The 23,389-nt window shown below is 43.7% G+C and overlaps 1 protein-coding gene across 5 annotated transcripts in view; it reads right to left on the bottom strand.

Moving 5' to 3' along the window:
* The window catches only part of nap1l4a (nucleosome assembly protein 1-like 4a), a 64,706-nt gene that overhangs the window by 29,000 nt on the left and 12,317 nt on the right, over positions 1-23,389 (bottom strand). For all 5 annotated transcript variants that reach the window (XM_046357892.1, XM_046357900.1, XM_046357869.1 and 2 more), the window contains exons 3-9: positions 19,093-19,165; positions 14,978-15,122; positions 9,569-9,655; positions 8,463-8,594; positions 8,227-8,298; positions 7,804-7,943; positions 5,358-5,503 (exon numbers count right to left, since the gene is read on the bottom strand). In XM_046357892.1, coding sequence (XP_046213848.1) covers positions 5,358-5,503; positions 7,804-7,943; positions 8,227-8,298; positions 8,463-8,594; positions 9,569-9,655; positions 14,978-15,122; positions 19,093-19,165 — 795 coding nt within the window. The remainder of the gene's footprint in view (positions 1-5,357; positions 5,504-7,803; positions 7,944-8,226; positions 8,299-8,462; positions 8,595-9,568; positions 9,656-14,977; positions 15,123-19,092; positions 19,166-23,389) is intronic.

Raw genomic sequence — 23,389 nt, 5'->3', positions numbered from 1 at the left:
TCCGGTTTAAATATTATAGATAATTTAGGCTAAAAACAACCTGAGGATTGAATAGAAACATCGTTTGACATCTTTAAACTATTTAAAATAAGTTTTGTTTTCTGAATTTGTAAAATGACTATATCTGTATTTGGCGCTCTGCAGTCTCACTGGATGTTGGCCACGTAAGACATAATTTGTGATCAATGTATGATCCATTCTGTGTAGATTTAATTGTGTGATTATTTAGGTATTTAGTAAATAAATAATTAAACCAACTTTTGTTTTGCTGATTCAACTTGTTAGCCAGGGTTCGAGAAGATTACCAAGAATTTACAACTTTCAGATGAGACTAAATAAGGTGATTAAATATTGACTGCTATTGAGGTAAAGGATCACCAGGTCTTTAAGAGTTTATTCGGAAGATAACAGCTGTATAAACAATTGTGGTGGCCCAATTTTCTGGTTAATTAAATTGACCTGATTATCTTAATCACCTAATCTGGCATAGCCAAAGAAACGACATAAGAATGGCAGCAAACTTGCTTTAAAAAAAACTTTCTTTTCTCTACACCGCATGGCAAAATATGTATTATTGGTGGTGGCGGTGCAACTGCAGCCCCTCGACTATTTGAGATTTGTTTGTTGCCCCCACCCCCATCAAGGTTGCCAATCCCTGCCTTAAAAGAAAACCTACCTCTGTCTTTTAAAGACTTTACAATTGGATTGAGTTTTATTTTTCAGGGTGACATTTACCCGAATTAAATTACAGGCCTCATCTTTTTAAGTGGGAGGACTTGCACGATTGGTGGCCGACTAAATACTTTTTTGCCCCACTGTAGATGGTTGATGCATGGAATTAAATAAGTGTTGTGCAACATGTATTATAGGCTATGGAATTGTGTGAGAACAGATTTTTGATAGCCCATCAGCTTTCTATTCTGCTCTACAAAGGCTAAAACACTGACTTAAGTTTGTCTACACAGACAGCAATTTCTGATACTCCATGATACAGTTGAAGTCGGAAATATACTTGATGGTAGGTGGGGTGGGATGTTTCTGGTTGGGGAGGGAAGATGCGGGCAAGTGGATGGGGACTGAGGGATGGAATGGCTTGGGTTATCTTTGTATGCATTTCTTTGACGGTTTTTTGAACGTAAAAGACAAAATTAAATAAAAAGTTGGTCACAAAAAAACGTCCTCTACAGTGCAATCAGTAGGGCTGTGTCTCCATCTTTTTTTAAATTTCACCTTTATTTAACCAGGTAGGCTAGTTGAGAACAAGTTCTCATTTACAATTGCGACCTGGCCTAGATAAAGCATAGCAGTGTGAACAGACAACAGAGTTACACATGGAGTAAACAATAAACAAGTCAATAACAGTAGGGGAAAAAATGAGTATATACAAAAGGCATGAGGAGGTAGGCGAATAATTACAATTTAGCAGATTAACACTGGAGTGATAAATGATCAGATAGGTAGAGATACTGGTGTGCAAAAGAGCAGAAAAGTAAATAAAAACAGTATGGGGATGAGGTAGGTAAAATGGGTGGACTATTTACCGATGGACTACGTACAGCTGCAGCGATCGGTTAGCTGTTCAGATAGCAGATGTTTGAAGTTGGTGAGGGAGATAAGTCTCCAACTTCAGTGATTTTTGCAATTCATTCCAGTCACAGGCAGGAGAACTGGAAGGAAAGGCGGCCAAATAGCGCATGCTACGGGTGGATGTTGCCATCATGACCAGTGAACTGAGATAAGGTGGAGCTTTACCTAGCATGGACTTGTAGATGACCTGGAGCCAGTGGGTCTGGCGACGAATATGTAGCGAGGACCAGCCGACTAGAGCATACAAGTCGCAGTGGTGGGTGGTATAAGGTGCTTTAGTAACAAAACAGATGGCACTGTGATAAACTGCATCCAGTTTGCAGAGTAGAGGATTGGAAGCTATTTTGTAGATCACGTCGCCGAAGTCGAGGATCGGTAGAATAGTCAGTTTTACTAGGGTAAGTTTGGCGGCGTGAGTGAAGGAGGCTTTGTTGCGGAATAGAAAGCAGACTCTAGATTTGATTTTAGATTGTATAATATGAGTCTGTAAGGAGAGCTTACAGTCTAGCCAGACACCTAGGTACTTATAGGATGTCCACATATTCTAGGTCGGGTGCAGGCAGCGAACGGTTGAAAAGCATGCATTAGATTTGACTAGTGTTTAAGAGCAGTTGGAGGCCACGGAAGGAGTGTTGTATGGCATTGAAGCTCGTTTGGAGGTTAGATAGCACAGTGTCCAAGGAAGGGCCAGAAGTATACAGAATGGTGTTGTCTGCGTAGAGGTGGATCAGGGAATCGCCCGCAGCAAGAGCAAGATCATTGATATATACACAGAGAAAAGAGTCTGCCCGAGAATTGAACCCTGTGGCACCCCCATAGAGACTGCCAGAGGACCGGACAACATGCCCTCTGATTTGACACACTGAACTCTGTCTGCAAAGTAGTTGGTGAACCAGGCAAGGCAGTCATTAGAAAAACCGTGATGATTATCATGGAATTGTGCCCGTGTTACCTAGCTAGCTAGGAGGAGGTGCTCTTGTTCTCCATGGACTTTACAGTGTCCCAGAACCTTTGGGATTTAGAGCTACAGGATGCAAATTTCTGCTTGAAAAACTGACTGACTGCGTGTATTGGTTCCTGACTTCCCTGAACAGTTGCATATCGCGGGGACTATTCGATGCTATTGCAGTCCGCCACAGGATGTTTTGTGCTGGTCGAGGGCAGTCAGGTCTGGAGTGAACCAAGGGCAATATCTGTTCTTAGTTCTGCATTTTTTGAACGGAGCATGCTTATCTAAAATGGTGAGGAAGTTGCTTTTAAATAATGACCAGGCATCCTCAACTGACGGGATGAGGTCAATATCCTCCCAGGATACCCGGGCCAGGTCGATTAGAAAGGCCTGCTCGCATAAGTGTTTTAGGGAGCGTTTGACAGTGATGAGGGGTGGTCGTTTGACTGCGGGCCCGTAGCGGATACAGGCAATGAGGCAGTGATCGCTGAGATCCTGATTGAAGACACCGGAGGTGTATTTGGAGGGCCAGTTGGTCAGGATGACGTCTATGAGGATGCCCTTGTTTACAGATTTAGGGTTGTACCTGGTGGGTTCCTTGATGATTTGTGTGAGATTGAGGGCATCTAGCTTAGATTGTAGGACTGCCGGGGTGTTAAGCATATCTGATGTGTATGTGTGTGCAGATGGGATCATGTAGCAGTTCATGTGTTCTTGTTTGAAATATTACTCAATTCCTGTATATAGTGATCAAGTTCCTGTAGTGTGTGTGTGTGTGTGTGTGTGTGTGTGTGTGTGTGTGTGTGTGTGTGTGTGTGTGTGTGTGTGTGTGTGTGTGTGTGTATACACTGCTCAAAAAAATAAAGGGAACACTTAAACACAATGTAACTCCAAGTCAATCACACTTCTGTGAAATCAAACTGTCCACTTAGGAAGCAACACTGATTGACAATAAATTTCACATGCTGTTGTTCAACTGGAATAGACAACAGGTGGAAATTATAGGCATTTAGATACACCTGTTCTGAAAGGCCCCAGAGTCTGCAACACCACTAAGTAAGGGGCACCACCACTAAGGGGCACCACCACTAAGTAAGGGGCACCACCAAGCATGCGGGACCATGAAGACCAAGGAGCTCACCAAACAGGTCAGGGACAAAGTTGTGGAGAAGCACAGATCAGGGTTGGGTTATAAAAAGAATCTGACACTTTGAACATCCCGCGGAGCACCATTAAATGCATTATAAAAAAAATCTGGCACAACAACAAACCTGCCAAGAGAGGGCCGCCCACCAAAACTCACAGACCAGGCAAGGAGGTCATTAATCAGAGGCAACAAAGAGACCAAAGAAAACCCAGAATGAGCTGCAAAACTCCACAGCGGAGACTGGATTATCTGTCCATAAGACCACTTTAAGTCTACATTCCACAGAGTTGGGCTTTACAGAACAGTGGCCAGAAAAGAGCCATTGCTTATAGAAAGAAATAAGCAAACACGTTTGGTATTCGCCAAAAGGCGCGTGGGAGACTCCCCAAACATATGAAAGAAGGTACACTGGTCAGATGAGACTAAAATAGAGTTTTTTGGCCATCAAGGAAAAAACGCTATGTCTGGCGCAAACCCAACACCTCATCACTCTGAGAACACCACCGCCACCAATGGTGGCAGCATCATGCTGTGGGGATGTTTTTCACCAGCAGGGAATGGGAAACTGGTCAGAATTGAAGTTATGATGGATGGCGCTAAATACAGAGAAATTAATGAGGAAAACCAGTTTCTGTCTTCTAGAGATTTGAGACTGGCACAGAAGTTCACCTTCCAGCAGGACAATGATCCTAAGCATACTGCTAAAGCAACACTCGAGTGGTTTAAGGGGAAACATTTAAATGTCTTGGAATGGCCTAATCAAAGCCCAGACCTCAATCCAATTGAGAATCTGTGGTGTGACTTAAAGAAACCCATCCAATTTGGAAGAGCTGGAGCAGTTTTGCCTTGACGAATGGGCAACAATCCCAGTGGATAGATGTGCCAAGCTTATAAAGACATACCCCAAGAGACTTGCAGCTGATATTGCTGCAAATGGTGGCTCTACAAAGTATAGGCTTTAGGGGGTGAATAGTTATGCATGCTCAAGTTCTGTTTTTGTCTTATTTCTTGTTTGTTCCACAATAAAAAATAAATAAAAAATTTACATCTATTTTAATTCCAGGTTGTAAGGCAACAAAATAGGAAAATGCCAAGGGGTGGTGAATACCTTTGCAAGCCACTGTAATATCAACACTAGCTGTAAATTATTTGGATGGGGTTTCTATTAGTAATGATGATTCAAGGAAACATTTTCATGATCTGTGGAGTTTATTACATAAGCCTATGTATTGTACTAGTGGGCTAAAACAAGGAAAAGAGAAAATATTACTTACTTTTCTTAAAAATGGCATTGAAATTGGTATAAAAACCCCAAATTAGGGACTTGAGACTAGACCTGAGCTCTGGAACTTGAGACTTGCCTATTATTACTTGGGCTTTAATGCGAGACTTGAAGGGTAAGACTTGCAAAATTGTGACTTGTTCCCATCTCTGCCATCAATGATCTACAACCAACTTGAATGAGCTTGAGCAATTTTGCCAAGAACAATAGATAGATGGGGCCCCAAGAGTTTTGCAAAGTTGGAAGAATTGTATTCTAAATCATTTGTAATTGCTGTCAAAGGTGCTTCTTCCAAGGGGTGTGAAGACCTATCCATTGTTAGATTTAAATTGAAGGGAGCCAAATGTGACAACTGTGCAAAGGGTGTCAAGACTAGATTGTGGTGTTCTCACCTTTAATGGGGTTGAAGAAGTTGAAGAAGGAGTCGTTTGGCACCTGCTTGGTGACTGTGCGGACAGTGCCACGGCCTTTGTGCTTCTGCTTCTTCTTAATGGTCTTCACCGTCACATCCTTCCCCTTATGCCAGTCTATCTGACAACTGAAGGGGAGGGCAGGGAGAGAAAGGAGAAATTATCAAATTGAATGGACTTTGTTTTATGTGCTCACTGACATGACGAGTAAAACTTGAGGGCCGGTTTCTGCAAAGTCCTGGACGTCATTGGAGAATTTCCATTGAAATAGCTTTTCAGTCCAGGACTGACCTTAAACCCCTAGTCGATGTCCGCACCCCATAAAAACCTGTCAGTTTAAGCTAGAGATAGCCCAACAAAAAGAGGTTTCCCGTAATGAATATTTTTTTAATGAGTTTGTATGGGCTAAAACAAGGCCCAAAAATTATTTTATTAAAAGTTTCTATATACACTGCTCAAAAAATTAAAGGGAACACTTAAACACAATGTAACTCCAAGTCAAATAACACTTCTGTGAAATCAAACTGTCCACTTAGGAAGCAACACTGATTGACAATAAATGTCACATGCTGTTGTGCAAATGGAATAGACAACAGGTGGAAATTGGCTGATGTTTTGGTCACTTTTGAATGCTGGCGGTGCTTTCACTCTAGTGATAGCATGAGACGGAGTCTCTGGGTTGTTGCCGTAGGAGGGCAACAACCCAGCAGCAGGACCGCTACCTCCGCCTTTATGCAAGGAGGAGCAGGAGGAGCACTGCCAGAGCACTGCAAAATGGCCTCCAGCAGTCCACAAATGTGCATGTGTCTGCTCAAACAGTCAGAAACAGACTCCATGAGGGTGGTATGAGGGACCGACGTCCACAGGTGGGGGTTGTGCTGACAGCCCAACATCGTGCAGGACGTTTGGCATTTGCCAGAGAACACCAAGATTGGCAAATTCGCCACTGGCACCCTGTGCTCTTCACAGATGAAAGCAGGTTCACACTGAGCACATGTGACAGATGTGACAGAGTCTGGAGACGCCGTAGAGAACGTTTGGCTGCCTGCAACATCCTCCAGCATGACCGGTTTGGCGGTGGGTCAGTCATGGTGTGGGGTGTCATTTCTTTGGGGGGCCGCACAGCCCCTCATGTGCTCGCCAGAGGTAGCCTGACTGCCATTAGGTACTGGGATGAGATCCTCAGACCCCTTGTGAGACCATATGCTGGTGCGGTTGGCCCTGGGTTCCTCCTAACGCAAGACAATGCTAGACCTCATGTGGCTGGAGTGCGTCAGCAGTTCCTGCAAGAGGATGGCATTGATGCTATGGACTGGCCCGCCCGTTCCCCAGACCCGAATCCAATTGAGCACATCTGGGACATCATGTCTCGCTCCATGCACCACAGACTGTCCAGGAGTTGGCGGATGCTTTAGTCCAGGTCTGGGAGGAGATCCCTCAGGAGACCATCCGCCACCTCATCAGGAGCATGCCCAGGCATTGTAGGGAGGTCATACAGGCACGTGGAGGCCACACACACTACTCAGTCCCATTTTTACTTGTTTTAAGGACATTACATCAAAGTTGGATCAAGCCTGTAGTGTGGCTTTCCACTTTAATTTTGAGTGTGACTCCAAATCCAGACCTCCATGGGTTGATACATTTGATATCCATTGATAATTTTTGTGTGATTTTGTTGTCAGCACATTCAACTATGTAAAGAAAAAAGTATTTCATAAGAATATTTCATTCATTCAGATCTAGGATGTTTTATTTTAGTGTTCCATTTATTTTTTTGAGCAGTATATATATATATATATATATATATATATATATGACACTTCAAAGGGTCTTAAAATTCCAAATCAAATAGCTAAATGATCCTTGGTTTGCCCGTAAAACAATTACATATAGCTTAGTAGAACCCCCCCTCCACAGGCTTAGACAGTTATGGGTTAATCTATGTGCGGGAAAACATCCCTTGAGGTTTTGGTTTATTATTGTCACAATACCATGATACACAATTGTCCATGGCAAAAAAGAAAAACAGTGAACTCTATGGTCTTTTAAACAGAGACTCAGCGATATGACATGTAACAGATGAGCGATGCGTTACAATGCACTCACAGAGTAGATGCACATTAAACAGCTACTACTTAATAGCTTCGGGTCTGGAAACAGCTGGGAAGTTAAGCCTAGCACTTCAATTACTTGTTGCAGAAATTGACCCGGTATTGCCATTCACTTTGTGCATTGCTGACTACTTTTAAGAACCTGTCATGTAAAATATGTGCAATAGCTTAGAAAATAAAGACATTTGACTCTAGGTGGAAGCATTATTTGTTTACAACATTAGGACCGCTTTACTGAGGAAATGTTGTGTTTCCTTTTCCTTGCTATGAGTATTGACAGAGAATCGTGATAACCTCCTAATGTCGTTGACCCTCACCCTTCACAGTCGAAAATTTCCGGGCCCTCAAATGAGAAGGGTTCATCGTCATCAGGCTCCGACTTCATCTTGTAGACTTTAGAGAGCACAGCGTTGTTGAAGAAACCATTTGGCTCAAAGTGGAACTCTAGTGTGAAACTCTGCCAAGGGGAAACAATAGAGGGACAAATGAGCAAATTACACAGAAAATACCTTCAAAAACCAGTCTCACACATACAGACAGAGGTTATTTGATCAGCTATATGATTAGTTTATTGTACAAAATGTATGAATTCTATGAATAAAGGGATGTGATCTGAAAAAAACAAGTCAGAAGACGAACTCAATTATCGATGTCAACTTTCTATGTTAAGACACAGATAAAGGATAAATGATCCTGGAAAAAAAGATGAATCCCAGACGCAGTTGGATTGTAATACCTACCATAGGTTGTCCAGGCTCAGAGAACTTGACTTGGATGTCCTGAAGGTGCTTCAGGATAGGCTCATCGTGTTCCTGATGGAACAGAAACCGCTTCAATGCAGTACTCCACTCCAATGTAATTACATTGTAGCATATCACTCAGATGTAGCATATCACTCACCACTCCGCTGTGTGTGCACTAGTTAGGAGAGAAATCACACACTGACGAGGCCCCACATGAAAGTAAGACAGTCTACCTGCAGCATGTCACTAAGCATGTCCACGCTCTTGAAGATGGTGAGCCAGAACTCTGGTATGCCTTTGGGGTCTTCCTCTGGGGCGGCGTCCTCTTTCTTCTCCTCAACAGCAGCCTTCTTCTTCAGCTCCTCCTACAGGCAGACAATTGTTACTATACTTTGATTTCTCATGTATTCCCATCTGTGCATGTACCAACAGTTGTCCTGGAGAACTATCCTTTTGTTCAAGTGCAGCACATTTTAAGGGTGGATGGTACTTGTCCTGGATGGTTTGAGCTGTCTGGCTGGTGTCGGTGAGCAGCAGAGGCAGGAAGCAGAAGATCCAGAGCAAGGTTTTTAATTTTAAGGCTCTTGGAGCAGGTATATACAAATCATCAAACAAGATGCTGGACCAGGCTCAAAGTAAAGAATATAAAGATTGAAGATCAGTCTGACTAGCCCCAGGACTCCAAACACCACCAACTAACCCCTGCAGAGACAGGCAGCCATCTTACCCTCCCATAAGGCACCAGGTGACAGGAAACACTTGCAATTGAATGCACTTTGTCAAACTAAACCAATAAACACCTCTACAGTTTAGTTACTATAACATGTACGATACAGATATATATAGAATACTTTGAAAGAGCTGGACTAGAGCAGAAGCTTCCCCCTCAATTAGCAATGGTGTGTCCCTTCTTAATAAGCAAACTATGGTCACCTGTGTGCTTGGTGGCCATGCCCCTCCACGTTCTACAAGACAGATCTCACACACAAACGTGTAAGTATTGCTTTAGACTGGCCAATAGTACTGCTTTAGACTAGCAACAAACTTTCTCCGATTTACTTCTCATGTCTTCTGTAATTTATATTCAATGTTAAGTAATGATTTAAACTAGATCTAACACGGGTAACACAATACACCAAAATGAGTATTTGGTGAGGTGACCAAGCACCATGTATAATTTGAAAATGGGACTAATGAGGAAGCAGAGTTAGCTTTCTCATTTGCAACAACAAAAATGAATACTCTGGTTCCTAGTTTGAAGGCTCCATCTAAACAGAGCTGTGACTGGCTACAAGATGTTTGAGGGGCATGATGCATTTGAGCCAATCAATTCACTAACCGCCAGCTCTTCCTCCTCCTCTCTGTCGTTGTGCCACTCACACTCTTCGTCTGTGGGTTCCACTGTGGCTGTCACCACGTCTCGTCTCTGTGGGTAAAACACAACAAAAAAAAGAACACAAAAAAAGTGACTGGCAAGAAACAGCACGCACTAACTTTTTAAGAGCCAACCACTAGAGCATTGGACTAGTAACCGGAAAGTTGCAAGTTCAAACCCCGAGCTGACAAGGTACAAATCTGTCGTTCTGCCCCTGAACAGGCAGTTAACCCACTGTTCCTAGGCAGTCATTGAAAATAAGAATTTGTTCTTAACTAGCTTGCCTAGTTAAATAAAGGTAAAATAAAATATTAACTACGAGGGATGTGACAACGTGACAATTTATCGGTTTTCCATTCAAATCAAAGTGAATTCACAACGTAGCTGCACTGGTGCCAGTAATTGTTTAGGTCTCACGGTGCATCCCTTTCAGATGGTTAAACATTGCACCTGTACTACTGTAACTCCATTTCCTTCTCATTTAACTTCTCAAAAGTATTGCCTTACAGATATTTCTCTGCCATTTTCCCAATTAGTAAAGACTGACTTCATGGCGGAGTCACCTCAAATAATTTATTCCTCAACTCCTTGCACGCCGACTCCTGGTGTTGACTCCCATTTCTGTGTGTCAAGTATTCTGTACTTCCGAGAACAAACACTTGCATATTTCATAGCGAGCTAGTGAGGGACAGAGAGGGGCACAGTATAGGCAGGTCGGCCACCAGGTATACAGTCAAAACTGTGCACTAGGCCTATTATCAGTATAGGCAGGTCGGCCACCAGGCATACAGTCAGAACCGTGCACTAGACCCATCTATCAGTATAGGCAGGTCGGCCACCAGGCATACAGTCAGAACCGTGCACTAGGCCCATTATCAGTATAGGCAGGTCGGCCACCAGGCATACAGTCAGAACCGTGCACTAGGCCCATTATCAGTATAGGCAGGTCGGCCACCAGGCATACAGTCAGAACCGTGCACTAGACCCATCTATCAGTATAGGCAGGTCGGCCACCAGGCATACAGTCAGAACCGTGCACTAGGCCCATTATCAGTATAGGCAGGTCGGCCACCAGGCATACAGTCAGAACCGTGCACTAGACCCATCTATCAGTATAGGCAGGTCGGCCACCAGGTATACAGTCAAAACTGTGCACTAGGCCTATTATCAGTATAGGCAGGTCGGCCACCAGGCATACAGTCAGAACCGTGCACTAGACCCATCTATCAGTATAGGCAGGTCGGCCACCAGGCATACAGTCAGAACCGTGCACTAGACCCATCTATCAGTATAGGCAGGTCGGCCACCAGGCATACAGTCAGAACCGTGCACTAGGCCCATTATCAGTATAGGCAGGTCGGCCACCAGGCATACAGTCAGAACCGTGCACTAGACCCATCTATCAGTATAGGCAGGTCGGCCACCAGGTATACAGTCAAAACTGTGCACTAGGCCTATTATCAGTATAGGCAGGTCGGCCACCAGGCATACAGTCAGAACCGTGCACTAGACCCATCTATCAGTATAGGCAGGTCGGCCACCAGGCATACAGTCAGAACCGTGCACTAGGCCCATTATCAGTATAGGCAGGTCGGCCACCAGGCATACAGTCAGAACCGTGCACTAGACCCATCTATCAGTATAGGCAGGTCGGCCACCAGGCATACAGTCAGAACCGTGCACTAGGCCCATTATCAGTATAGGCAGGTCGGCCACCAGGCATACAGTCAGAACCGTGCACTAGACCCATCTATCAGTATAGGCAGGTCGGCCACCAGGTATACAGTCAAAACTGTGCACTAGGCCTATTATCAGTATAGGCAGGTCGGCCACCAGGCATACAGTCAGAACCGTGCACTAGACCCATCTATCAGTATAGGCAGGTCGGCCACCAGGCATACAGTCAGAACCGTGCACTAGACCCATCTATCAGTATAGGCAGGTCGGCCACCAGGCATACAGTCAGAACCGTGCACTAGGCCCATTATCAGTATAGGCAGGTCGGCCACCAGGCATACAGTCAGAACCGTGCACTAGACCCATCTATCAGTATAGGCAGGTCGGCCACCAGGTATACAGTCAAAACTGTGCACTAGGCCTATCTATCGGAAATCAAAAGGCGTATATCGCAATGGAAAGCTGTATCTTGCAATGTCTCGCAACTTCAGCAAAGCGGGGGCCTATCAATGAATAGGCTAGGACATTCTGCACGCAGTAGATCAAAGACTGAGAAAGAGCAGGGGTGTGTAATCTTTAGGCCAAACATTTGCAAAACAGAATCTAAAACAAGTTTCTATAGGACAAAATAAGGTAGGTCCCTCCCCATTACAAAATGTTTCTTAAAACGCAAGCAAACAATGAAACAATTTATTTTTTATTTTTTTTATTTTACCTTTATTTAACCAGGCAAGTCAGTTAAGAACACATTCTTATTTTCAATGACGGCCTGGGAACAGTGGGTTAACTGCCTGTTCAGGTGCAGAACGACAGATTTGTACCTTGTCAGCTCGGGGGTTTGAACTCGCAACCTTCCGGTTACTAGGCCAACGCTCTAACCACTAGGCTACGCTGCCGCATAATGAATACGCCCCCAGGTAGTGTTTCCGCTAGCCACGAAATTGAAAAGCCGATAAATAAAAATGGTGGCGGTCAATACATTTTTTGGAGAAATAATGAATATATGCCTTTTCATTGATGGAAATACCAGTCAATGTAAATACATTTGACTAGTCATGCTTCGTCTACAGGTAATTTTGCTTGAAATTAAAATTGGCACATGCGTAAGCTACAGTATATTCATCTTATTTATCACACCCGCACCAGCATACAGATTCAGAGCCTTTGAGCGGAAAATCTGATTGAGATGCAGCAGCAGCTCAAACAGAAAGCAGAATTCATCAGTGCGTCACACAACACTTTGCAATGAGCTGGAGGCAGTATGCATTTTCAAACCTGAACTTTTAATACGAGGCATGTCTTACCTTGTTTCAAAGTAGACCATTAGATTTTTCTACATTTCAAGCTGATACTAACATCACATTGGCTCGCACGTTTATGTTCTTTCAAATCATAGTCATCGTTCTACTCCGCCTGTCTGCAATGAACTTGAAACATTGCATCAACTATTCTAGGCCCTCAATTTCCATAATAGTGAGCTCCGGACAGACATCTGTATCTGCGCAAGGGATAAGAAGTACCCAGGTATTTTAAGACATTTCTACTGGATCAAAGAATAAAATGTTTCAAACAAAAGACAATGAATAAATGAAGAACTCAAATGGGACGAAATAAACCAAAACTTGCTTCTCACAAGTGTAGCATGGCTTTGTGAGCTCCGCAAACAAAATGTCCAATCTGACAATGAGAAGAGTAAACTAATAACAATAAATTGAATGCATTAACAGAAAATAGCATAACCAAACACTGTAGATTATAAACAATGCAGATTAAGGGTAAATGTACTTCTGGTGATATTACAGTGCCTTCGAAAAGAATTAAGTTCTTGACTTTTTCCACATTTTGTTACGTTAAAGCCTTATTCTAAAATTGATTCAATTGTTTCCCGCACCTCATTAACCCACACACAATACCCCATAATGACAAAGCAAAAACAGGTTATACATTTTTGCTAATTTAAAAATAAAACTTAAAAATCGCTTTTACATTTTTCAGCATTTACTCAGGACTTTGTTGAAGCACCTTTGGCAGTGATTACAGCATCGAGTCTTCTTGTGTATGATGCTACAAGCTTGGCACACCTGTATTCGGGGAGTTTCTCCCATTCTGCTCTGCAGAGCCTTTCAAGCTCTGTCAGGTTGGATGGGAGCGTCGCTGCACAGCTATTTTCAGATCTCTCCAGATATGTTAGATCGGGTTCAAGATCATGCTCTGGCTGGGCACTCAAGGACATTCAGATACTTGTCCCCAAGCCACTCCTGCGTTGTCTTGGCTGTGTGCTTAGGGTAGTTGTCCTGTTGGAAGGTGAACCGTCGCCACAGTCTGAGGTCCTGAGCAGGTTTTCATCAAGGGTCTCTACTTTGCACAGTTCACATTTTCTTAGATCTTGACTACTCTTCCAGTCCCTGTCGCTGAAAAAAATCCCCACAGCATGATGCTGCCACCACCACGCTTCACCGTAGGGATGGTGCCAGGTTTGCTCCAGATGTGACGCTTGGCATTCAGGCCCAAGAGTTCAATCATGCCATCAGATCAGAGAAACTTGTTTGTCATGGTCAGAGTCCTCTGGTGCCTTTTGTAAACTCCAAGCGGAATGTCATGTGCCTTTCACTGAGGAGTGGCTTTCATCTGGCCACTCCACCATAAAGGCTTGATTGGTGGAGTGCTGCAGAGACTAATGTGTTTCTGGAAGGTTCTCCCATCTCCACAGAGGAACTCTAGAGCTCTGTCAGACTGACCATCGGGTTCTTGGTCACCTCCCTGACCAAAGCCCTTCTCCCCCGTTTGCGCAGTTTGGGGCGGCAGCCAGCTCTAGGAAGAGTCTTGGTGGTTCAACACTTCTTCCATTTGAGAATGATTGAGGCCACTGTGTTCTTGAGGACCTTCAATGCTGCAGAAATATGTTGGTATCCTTCCCCAGATCTGTGCCTCGACCCAATCCAGTCTGTGAACTCTACAGACAATTCCTTCGACCTTATGGCTTGGTTTTGCTCTGATATGCACTGTCAATAGTGGGACCTTATTTAGACAGGTGTGTGCCTTTCCAAATCATGTCCAATGAATTTAATTTACCACAGGTGGACTCCAATCAAGTTTTAGAAACATCAAGGATGATCAATGGAAACAGGATGCACCGGAGCATAGTCTCATAGCAAAGGGTCAGAATATTTATATAAATAAAAAAAGTCCGTTTTTTTATTAGTAAAAGATTTGCTAGTGTAAAAAAAAAATGTTTTTGCTTTGTCATTATGGGTAATCGTGTAAATTACTGAGTTTATATATATACATATATATATAAAAATAAATTAGTGTAAGGATGTAAAGTAACAAAATGTGGACAAAGTCAAGGGCTCTGAATACTCTCAGAAGGCATACGTAAATGGTAGCTGCAACTTCATTTGTTCGCTATAAATTATAACCTGTTGTCCGATGAGCACCGGTCTTCATACTTGATGCCAAAGCAGCGCTCCCTCTTTTTTGCATTGAGTAGTGAGTCACTGTAGGAAGTAGTCCACCTCTTGCCCTTCCTGTGGGACGTCATTATCTAAATGGTTTCCTGCCCTTAGTCTGTACAAATTGTTAAGAAATTCCTAGTATATGTCCGTCATTTGCTTTCACTAATTCTGTGCTCAGTGCACAGGAGAGGAAAGGACACAAGAAGAAGCCACAGAGATAGCACCTGTAGTGTGACTGTACCTTGTCGAAGAGGGGCTGGTAGAGGCCAGCGTACTTCCTCTCCAGCTCGTGGACTTCCTCATAGAACTTTGCTTCTATGCTGGCACATTGCACCTGTAGCTTCTTCAGGGCGTAGACTCGCCTCTTCACAGCCTTGGGGAGCAGGCTGGGGAAGAGCGGGAGAGGCATAATCATGCACACATCACAAAATGGTAAATCCATGTAGCAAAGTGCACACATAAGGAGAAAGGACAGATTAAGTGAATATATAACATCACAGAACCCAGAGCCATGCATGTCTAAAATAAAGTATAGTAGCATGTTTCTATGGAACAAGGAAAATAAAGTTTGTCATTTGCAAATGGGGCTGTGTCAACAAAGTCTCAGAAGAAAATTGATTGTAAGTGCCCAGAATATACATTTGACTTGGGGGTACAAATCAAAAACTATGCATGAAGCCTCTTTAGTCATAAGATTTATACCTAGACCTCATGAGCTGTCCTAAACAGTTAAATGTTACATTTATTTAACTAGGCAAGTCAGTTAAGAACAAATTCTTATTTACAATGACGGCCTCCCCGGCCAAGCCCGGACGACGCTGGGCCAATTGTGCGCCGCCCTATGGGACTCCCAATCACGGCCTGTTGTGATACAGCCTCGATTCGAACCAGGGACACACCTCTTGCATTGACATGCAATGCCTTATACCCACTGCACCACTCGGAAGCCCATTAGCCGGTAATAGCCGGCATTTGTCTGATATTTGCATAATTAAGTGCAGTTAAATTTAGAGTGCACAGGATATTTGTTATAAATCTTCTCACATCGGAACAGCATACAGATAGAGCCTTTGAGTGGAAAATCTGTCACACAGCACAAGAGCTGTTGCAAGACAACTGGGAACTCTGAAAAATACAGAGGTAAAATCATTACGTATTCAGGTTGATAAGTCGGAGCACTAGAAAGAGGCCCGAGGTCCCGAGTTGGACTACCATTCAAAACTATTTTTCCCCAGTCGGAGCAATTTTTTCACCCCCAGTTCCCAGTGCCCTGAACTCAAATTGTATTTATTTAACCTTTATTTAACCAGTTCAGTTGTTTTCAACACAGCGGCAAGCGGCAACGGAAGGCAGGCTTCATCAGCGCGTCACACAACACTTTACAATGAGATGGAGGCAGTATGCATTTACCAAAACATATACTTTATTGTTTGAAACCTGAACGTTTTAATACCAGGCATGTCTTACCTTGCTTCCAAGCAGCCTATTAGATCACTCATCCTCGAAACTGCTAATGGACATTTTCATCTATCACATGAAACTGCTCACATGTGCAGTGATATTTTGACAATGGTGGTTTCCCGCTAATAGCATGATGGAGCGAAGAATCGCAAGAAGCCTACCGTAATTTCCGGACTATAAGCCGCTACTTTATTCCCACACTTTGAACCTCGCGGTTTATACAATGACGCTGCTAATTTATGGATTTTTCCCGCTTTCACTAGATTCATGCCGTCAAAAAACTGAGCACCGTCACATAATGTGACGTAAATCGAGCGCGCTCAAACTTTCCATCATTCTGATTACGGTAGTAATTTTGTCACCCTCATCATGGCAAAGAAACGGAGAAATGCATATGATGAAGCTTTCCAAGTTGATGGCGATCGATCTGGCTGTTGGAAAAGGAAATAGAGCTGCTGCATGGGAGCTTGGCCTTAATGAGTCGATTATAAGACTTTGTAAACAGCAGCGTGAGGAACTGACTCAGTGCAAAAAGACAAACCTTTCAGAGGGAAGAAAAGCAGATGGCCCAAAGTATTTGCAGCCACTCGACATCAGTGTAAATCGTGCATTTAAGGTGGCGCTCCGTGTTCAGTGGGAGGCTTGGATGACAACTGGGGAGAAATCCTTCACTAAAACGGGCCGCATGCGAAGAGCAACTTATGGTCAAGTCTGCCAGTGGGTCCTGACAGCGTGGAGCATTGTCAAAAAAATCCACTACCATCAACAGGTTTCGAAAGGCTGGACTGCTGCGTGTTGAAGGGCCAGCATGAGCTCAGCGGGGTATTTGCCTCCGGATGAAAGTGACGAGAGCGACAATGAAAACGATCCAACATCGGATGAAGCGATTCTGAGGCTATTCAACTCCGACACCGAAGGAGATGACTTCAGTGGTTTCAGTGCACAGGAGGAGGAAGATAGTGACCAATGACTTTCTTGGTAGGCTACAGTTTTAATTTTTGATACAAGCTGTGTTTCGTTAAAGCATATTTATTTTTGTTACAAGCCGTGTTTCGTTTAAAGGCTGTGTAAAGTTTATTTGTTTCAATGTACCAGTAGGCACCTACGGCTTACAGATATGTGCAGCTTATTTATGTACAAAATACATATTTTTTAATAATTCAGTGGGTGCGGTTTATATTCAGGTGCGCTTAATAGTCCAGCAATTACGGTACTGCCTTGTGCACATTGCTGCGCTTATAATGTATAGAAATAATGGTTTGTCAAAGTTAAGCTAAACGCTCTCCTCGGCTGCATCACACTCATTGCTTTTTAATGTATTTTTTTCGTTTATGTGGCCTAGGCCTACTGGTTGAATACATTTGGGATCTATCATCCCGCAACTGTCCCAGAGTGTTTGGAATAGGTCATTTCTTTCTCGACAAGCTGACAAATAGAACTTTTAAACTTTTCTACTTTTCTACTATTAGTCTTGTTGGCTGAGGAAAAGTAAAATGTGGACCGTTCAAAGAGCACATCAGAATTCAGTAAGGACTGCACATCATTGCAATCTCGACTTGCATGTTCTGTTAATATGAATGACCATATTCAAAATGTGATTTGTCATTCTGAGCACTGTGGGTGGACGCCCTAAACAAGTTATTACTAAAATGTCTGGTCAATTAAACGTTACATTAGCTGGCTAGCCAGTTCAAATAATGACCATATACTATACAAAAAAGTATGTGGACACCCTTTGAAATTAGTGGATTTGGCTATTTCAGCCACACCGGTTGCTGACCAGAGTAACCAATCGAGCACACAGCCATGTAATCTCCAGGCAAACATTGGCAGTAGAATGGCCTCACTGAAGAGCTCAGTGACTTTCAACATGGAACCAACATAGGATGCCACCTTTCCAACAAATCAGTTAGTCAAAGTGTTGCCCTGCTGTTATTATGAAGTGGAAACATCTAGCAGCAACAACGGCTCAGCTGCAAAGTGGTAAGCCACACAAGTTCACAGAACGGGACCGCAATTCACAAGAGTTCCAAACTGCCTCTGGAATCAACGTCAGCACAATAAGTTTGTCAGGAGCTTCATGAAATGGGTGCCGATGGCCGAGCAGCCACACACAAGCCCAAGATAACCACGCACAATTAAAAGCGTTGGCTGTAAAGCCCGTCGCCATTGGACTATGGAGCACCGGAAACGCTTTCTCTGGAGTGATGAATCACGCTTCACCATCTAGCAGTCCAACAGACAAATCTGGATTTGGAGGAGACCAGAAGAGCGTAACCTGCCCCAAAGCATAGTGCAAACTGTAACGTTAGGTGGAGTGTAAAGTTAGTGGAAGGAAATCTGAACACTACAGCATATATTTAAACGATTCTATGCTTCCAACTTCGTGACAACAGTGTGAGGAATTTTTGCAACCCTAGTTGTAGCCCCTTTCAGTTCACCTTTAATTATGTCATTTTAATTCCATCTTCCATCGATTAGATCTCTTAACTTGCTTTCCGTCCAGCGGAGCACCAATTGCAACTGCCTCTCCACAGCGAGCACATTGAAAGGATCAGAAAGCATGCTTTTTCCCCAAAACTTTTCCAGAACAACAATATAGTGCCCTTATGTTTTGATTTCTAAGACATTCTCAGGTTTGCAGGCCTATCACATCAAAATAAATCATGGATTTTATTGTGATGGAGTAGGCTATATTAAATGGATTTATTCAACTTTCTATGACAATTACCGGCTGACAAAATTTCACGACCGCCACAGCCCTAGGCACACACATCAAAAGTTTGGTTTATATTTGGTTAGTCCATTATGCAAGACATTTTTTTTTTTTTTGCGTGAAAACGTAACATCCATAGTGCTGGAATTGGCCAAAAAATATCTGTGACTCGTGCTCACCTCTCCATGTTGTGGAGGCTGTCCTGTCTGTCCAACGGTCCTCCTGGGATCTGCATGCCATGGTCTCCTTTACCTGTCAATCAAACCAGAGCACATACTGACTCACACTTGAGCACTACTACTCCTCACCAATTCACTGTGTGAATCATGCTGGCCACGTTCCAATCTGCACATTTAGACTGAATCTAAATTGTATTTCCGTGATTCCTCATATCCCATCTCCTCCTCCAATGTGCTTTGAGGAGGAGGCAAGGATGTCAGGGGTGCTGTAACTATATGAAGAAATGTCATCATAACCTGTGAGCCAGAGAATATTTTCAGGACCACAGCGAGGGACCGCAACCAAGCACAAGAGAAACCACTCACTTCAGCAACATGGCAGTGGAGAGCTCTTAATGAGCAGATTCTACAGATAATTGTTTATTCTCCTACCTTGGCAAACACAACATTGATCTGTATTATTATTCCCCCAAAGTTTAGATTTGTAAAACGATAGGAAATAAAACCCGATTTATCTTCAACCGCAAGTACTGTGTTGGGACTCCTGATTATACGCCACAAATTACTACCGAAACCCAGAAGGGAGGGATTCCTTAATGGGAAAATGACAAGGAATATTGAGGATTACATTGGCTAATCTGACAGAAAAGTAGGAGATGGTTCCAAGACAGAGAGAAGCAATGTGGGACAGTACACAGGAGAACATGACAGAAGTAAGCCCAACACATTGACGGCAATGTTTCACAGAAGTGCGAGGGAGTCACAATTAGAGGTCGCCCGATGAAACGGAATGGCCGATTAATTAGTGCCGATTTCAAGTTTGCATAACAATTGGTAATCGGCATTTTTGGATACCGATTATGGCCGATTACATTGCACTACACGCGGAGACTGCGTGGCAGGCTGACTACCTGTTATGAGAGTGCAGCAAGGAGCCTAGTTAAGGTGCTAGCTAGCATTAAACTTCATTAAATAACATAATCACACTTCATATCATAATCAAACTTCATAGCATTAAATAACATAATCACTAGTTAACTACAAACGGTTTATGATATTACTAGTTCGTCTAGCTTGTCCTGCATTGCAGTGCCAGTTTAATTTATCATTGAATCACATCCTATTTCGCCAAACAGGTGATTTAACAAGCGCATTCATGAAAAAAAAGCACTGTCGTTGCACCAATGTTGTACCTAACCATAAACATCCATGCCTTTCTTAAAATCAATCCACAGAAGTACATATTTTTAAACCTGCATATTCATTTAAAACAAATTCGTGTTCGCAGGCAATATTAACTACGAAAATTGTGTCACTTCTCTTGCGTTCATTGCACGCAGAGTCAGGGTATATGCAACAGTTTGAGCCAACTGGCTCGTTGCGAACTAATTTGCCAGAATTTTACATAATTATGACAACATTTGAAGGTTGTGCAACGTAACAGCAATATTTAAACTTAAGGATGCCACAGTTAGATAAAACACACAACGGTTCCGTATTTCACTGAAAGAATAAACATTTTGTTTTCGAAATGATAGTTTCCAGATTTGACCATATTAATGACCTAAGGCTCGTATATGTGTGTTATTATAATTAAATATATGATTTGATAGAGCAGTCTGAGCGGTGGTAGGCAGCAGCAGGCTCGTAAGCATTCATTCAAACAGCACTTTACTGCGTTTGCCAGCAGCTCTTCGCAATGCTTCAAGCATTGTGCTGTTTATGACTTCAAGTCTATCAACTCCCGAGATTAGGATGGAAATAAATTACCTATTAGAACATTCAATAGTCAAAGGTATATGAAACAAATGGTATAGAGAGAAATATTCTGATAATAACTACAATCTAAAACTTCTTATCTGGGAATATTGATGACTCATGTTAAAAGGAAACACCAGCATTCATATGTTCTCATGTTCTGAGCAAGGAACTTAAACGTTAACTTTTTTACATGGCACATATTGCACTTTTACTTTCTTCTCCAACACTGTGTTTTTGCATTATCTAAACCAAATTGAACATGTTTCATTATTTATTTGATAATACATTTAATTTTTTTGATGTCTTATATTAAGTTAAGTGTTCATTCAGTATTGTTGTAATTGTCATACACACACACACACACACACACACACACACACACACACACACACACACACACACACACACACACACACACACACACACACACACACACACACACACACACACACACACACACACACACACACACACACAAAAAAATAAAGGGAACACTAAAATAACACATCCTAGATCTGAATGAATGAAATCTTGTTCTTAAATATTTTTCTTTACATAGTTGAATGTGCTGACAACAAAATCACACAAATTAAATCAATGGAAATAAAATGTATCAACCCATGGAGGTCTGGATTTGGAGTCACACTCAAAATTAAAGTGGAAAACCACACTACAGGCTGATCCAACTTTGATGTAATGTCCGTAAAACAAGTCAAAATGAGGCTAAGTAGTGTGTGGCCTCCAAGTGCCTGTATGACCTCCCTACAACACCTGGGCATGCTCCTGATGACCTGGACTAAAGCATCCGCCAACTCCTGGACAGTCTGTGGTGCAATGTGGCATTGGTGGATGGAGCGAGACATGACGTCTTAGATGTGCTCAATTGGATTCAAGTCTGGGGAACGGGCGGGCCAGTCAATAGCATCAATGCCATCCTCTTGCAGGAACTGCTGACGCACTCCAGCCACATGAGGTCTAGCATTGTCTTGCATTAGGAGGAACCCAGGGCCAACCGCACCAGCATATGGTCTCACAAGGGGTCGGAGGATATCATCTCGGTACCCAATGGCAGTCAGGCTACCTCTGGCGAGCACATGGAGGGCTGTGCGGCCCCCCAAAGAAATGCCACCCCACACCATTACTGACCCACCGCCAAACCGGTCATGCTGGAGGATGTTGCAGGCAGCCGAACGTTCTCTACGGCGTCTCCAGACTCTGTCATATGTGCTCAGTGTGAACCTGCTTTCATCTGTGAAGAGCACAGGGCGCCAGTGGCGAAATTGCCAATCTTGGTGTTCTCTGGCAAATGCCAAACGTCCTGCACGGTGTTGGGCTGTAGGCACAACCCCCACCTGTGGACGTCGGGCCCTCAAACCACCCTCATGGAGTCTGTTTCTGACCATTTGAGCAGACACATGCACATTTGTGGCCTGTTGGAGGTCATTTTGGAAATGGAGGAAAACTCGCCTCCCTGCGGACCTGGCATCCTTTCGCTCCCTCCTCTCTACATTTTCCTCTTCTGTCTCTGCTGCTAAAGCCACTTTCTACCACTCTAAAATTCCAAGCTTCTGCCTCTAACCCTAGGAAGCTCTTTGCCACCTTCTCCTCCCTCCTGAACCCCCCCCCCCCTCCTCCCTCTCTGCAGATGACTTCGTCAACCATTTTGAAAAGAAGGTCGACGACATCCGATCCTCGTTTGCTAAGTCAAACGACACCGCTGGTTCTGCTCACACTGCCCTACCCTGTGCTCTGACCTCTTTCTCCCCTCTCTCTCCAGATGAAATCTCGCGTCTTGTGACGGCCGGCCGCCCAACAACCTGCCCGCTTGACCCTATCCCCTCTCTTCTCCAGACCATTTCCGGAGACCTTCTCCCTTACCTCACCTCGCTCATCAACTCATCCCTGACCGCTGGCTACGTCCCTTCCGTCTTCAAGAGAGCGAGAGTTGCACCCCTTCTGAAAAAACCTACACTCGATCCCTCCGATGTCAACAACTACAGACCAGTATCCCTTCTTTCTTTTCTCTCCAAAACTCTTGAACGTGCCGTCCTTGGCCAGCTCTCCCGCTATCTCTCTCAGAATGACCTTCTTGATCCAAATCAGTCAGGTTTCAAGACTAGTCATTCAACTGAGACTGCTCTTCTCTGTATCACGGAGGCGCTCCGCACCGCTAAAGCTAACTCTCTCTCCTCTGCTCTCATCCTTCTAGACCTATCGGCTGCCTTCGATACTGTGAACCATCAGATCCTCCTCTCCACCCTCTCCGAGTTGGGCATCTCCGGCGCGGCCCACGCTTGGATTGCGTCCTACCTGACAGGTCGCTCCTACCAAGTGGCGTGGTGAGAATCTGTCTCCTCACCACGCGCTCTCACCACTGGTGTCCCCCAGGGCTCTGTTCTAGGCCCTCTCCTATTCTCGCTATACACCAAGTCACTTGGCTCTGTCATAACCGCACATGGTCTCTCCTCTCATTGCTATGCAGACGACACAATTAATCTTCTCCTTTCCCCCTTCTGATGACCAGGTGGCGAATCGC

Source organism: Oncorhynchus gorbuscha, linkage group LG01 (assembly GCF_021184085.1).
Source record: "Oncorhynchus gorbuscha isolate QuinsamMale2020 ecotype Even-year linkage group LG01, OgorEven_v1.0, whole genome shotgun sequence".
Classification (NCBI taxonomy): Eukaryota; Metazoa; Chordata; class Actinopteri; order Salmoniformes; family Salmonidae; genus Oncorhynchus; species Oncorhynchus gorbuscha.
This window is presented reverse-complemented; position numbering and strand designations above follow the sequence as displayed.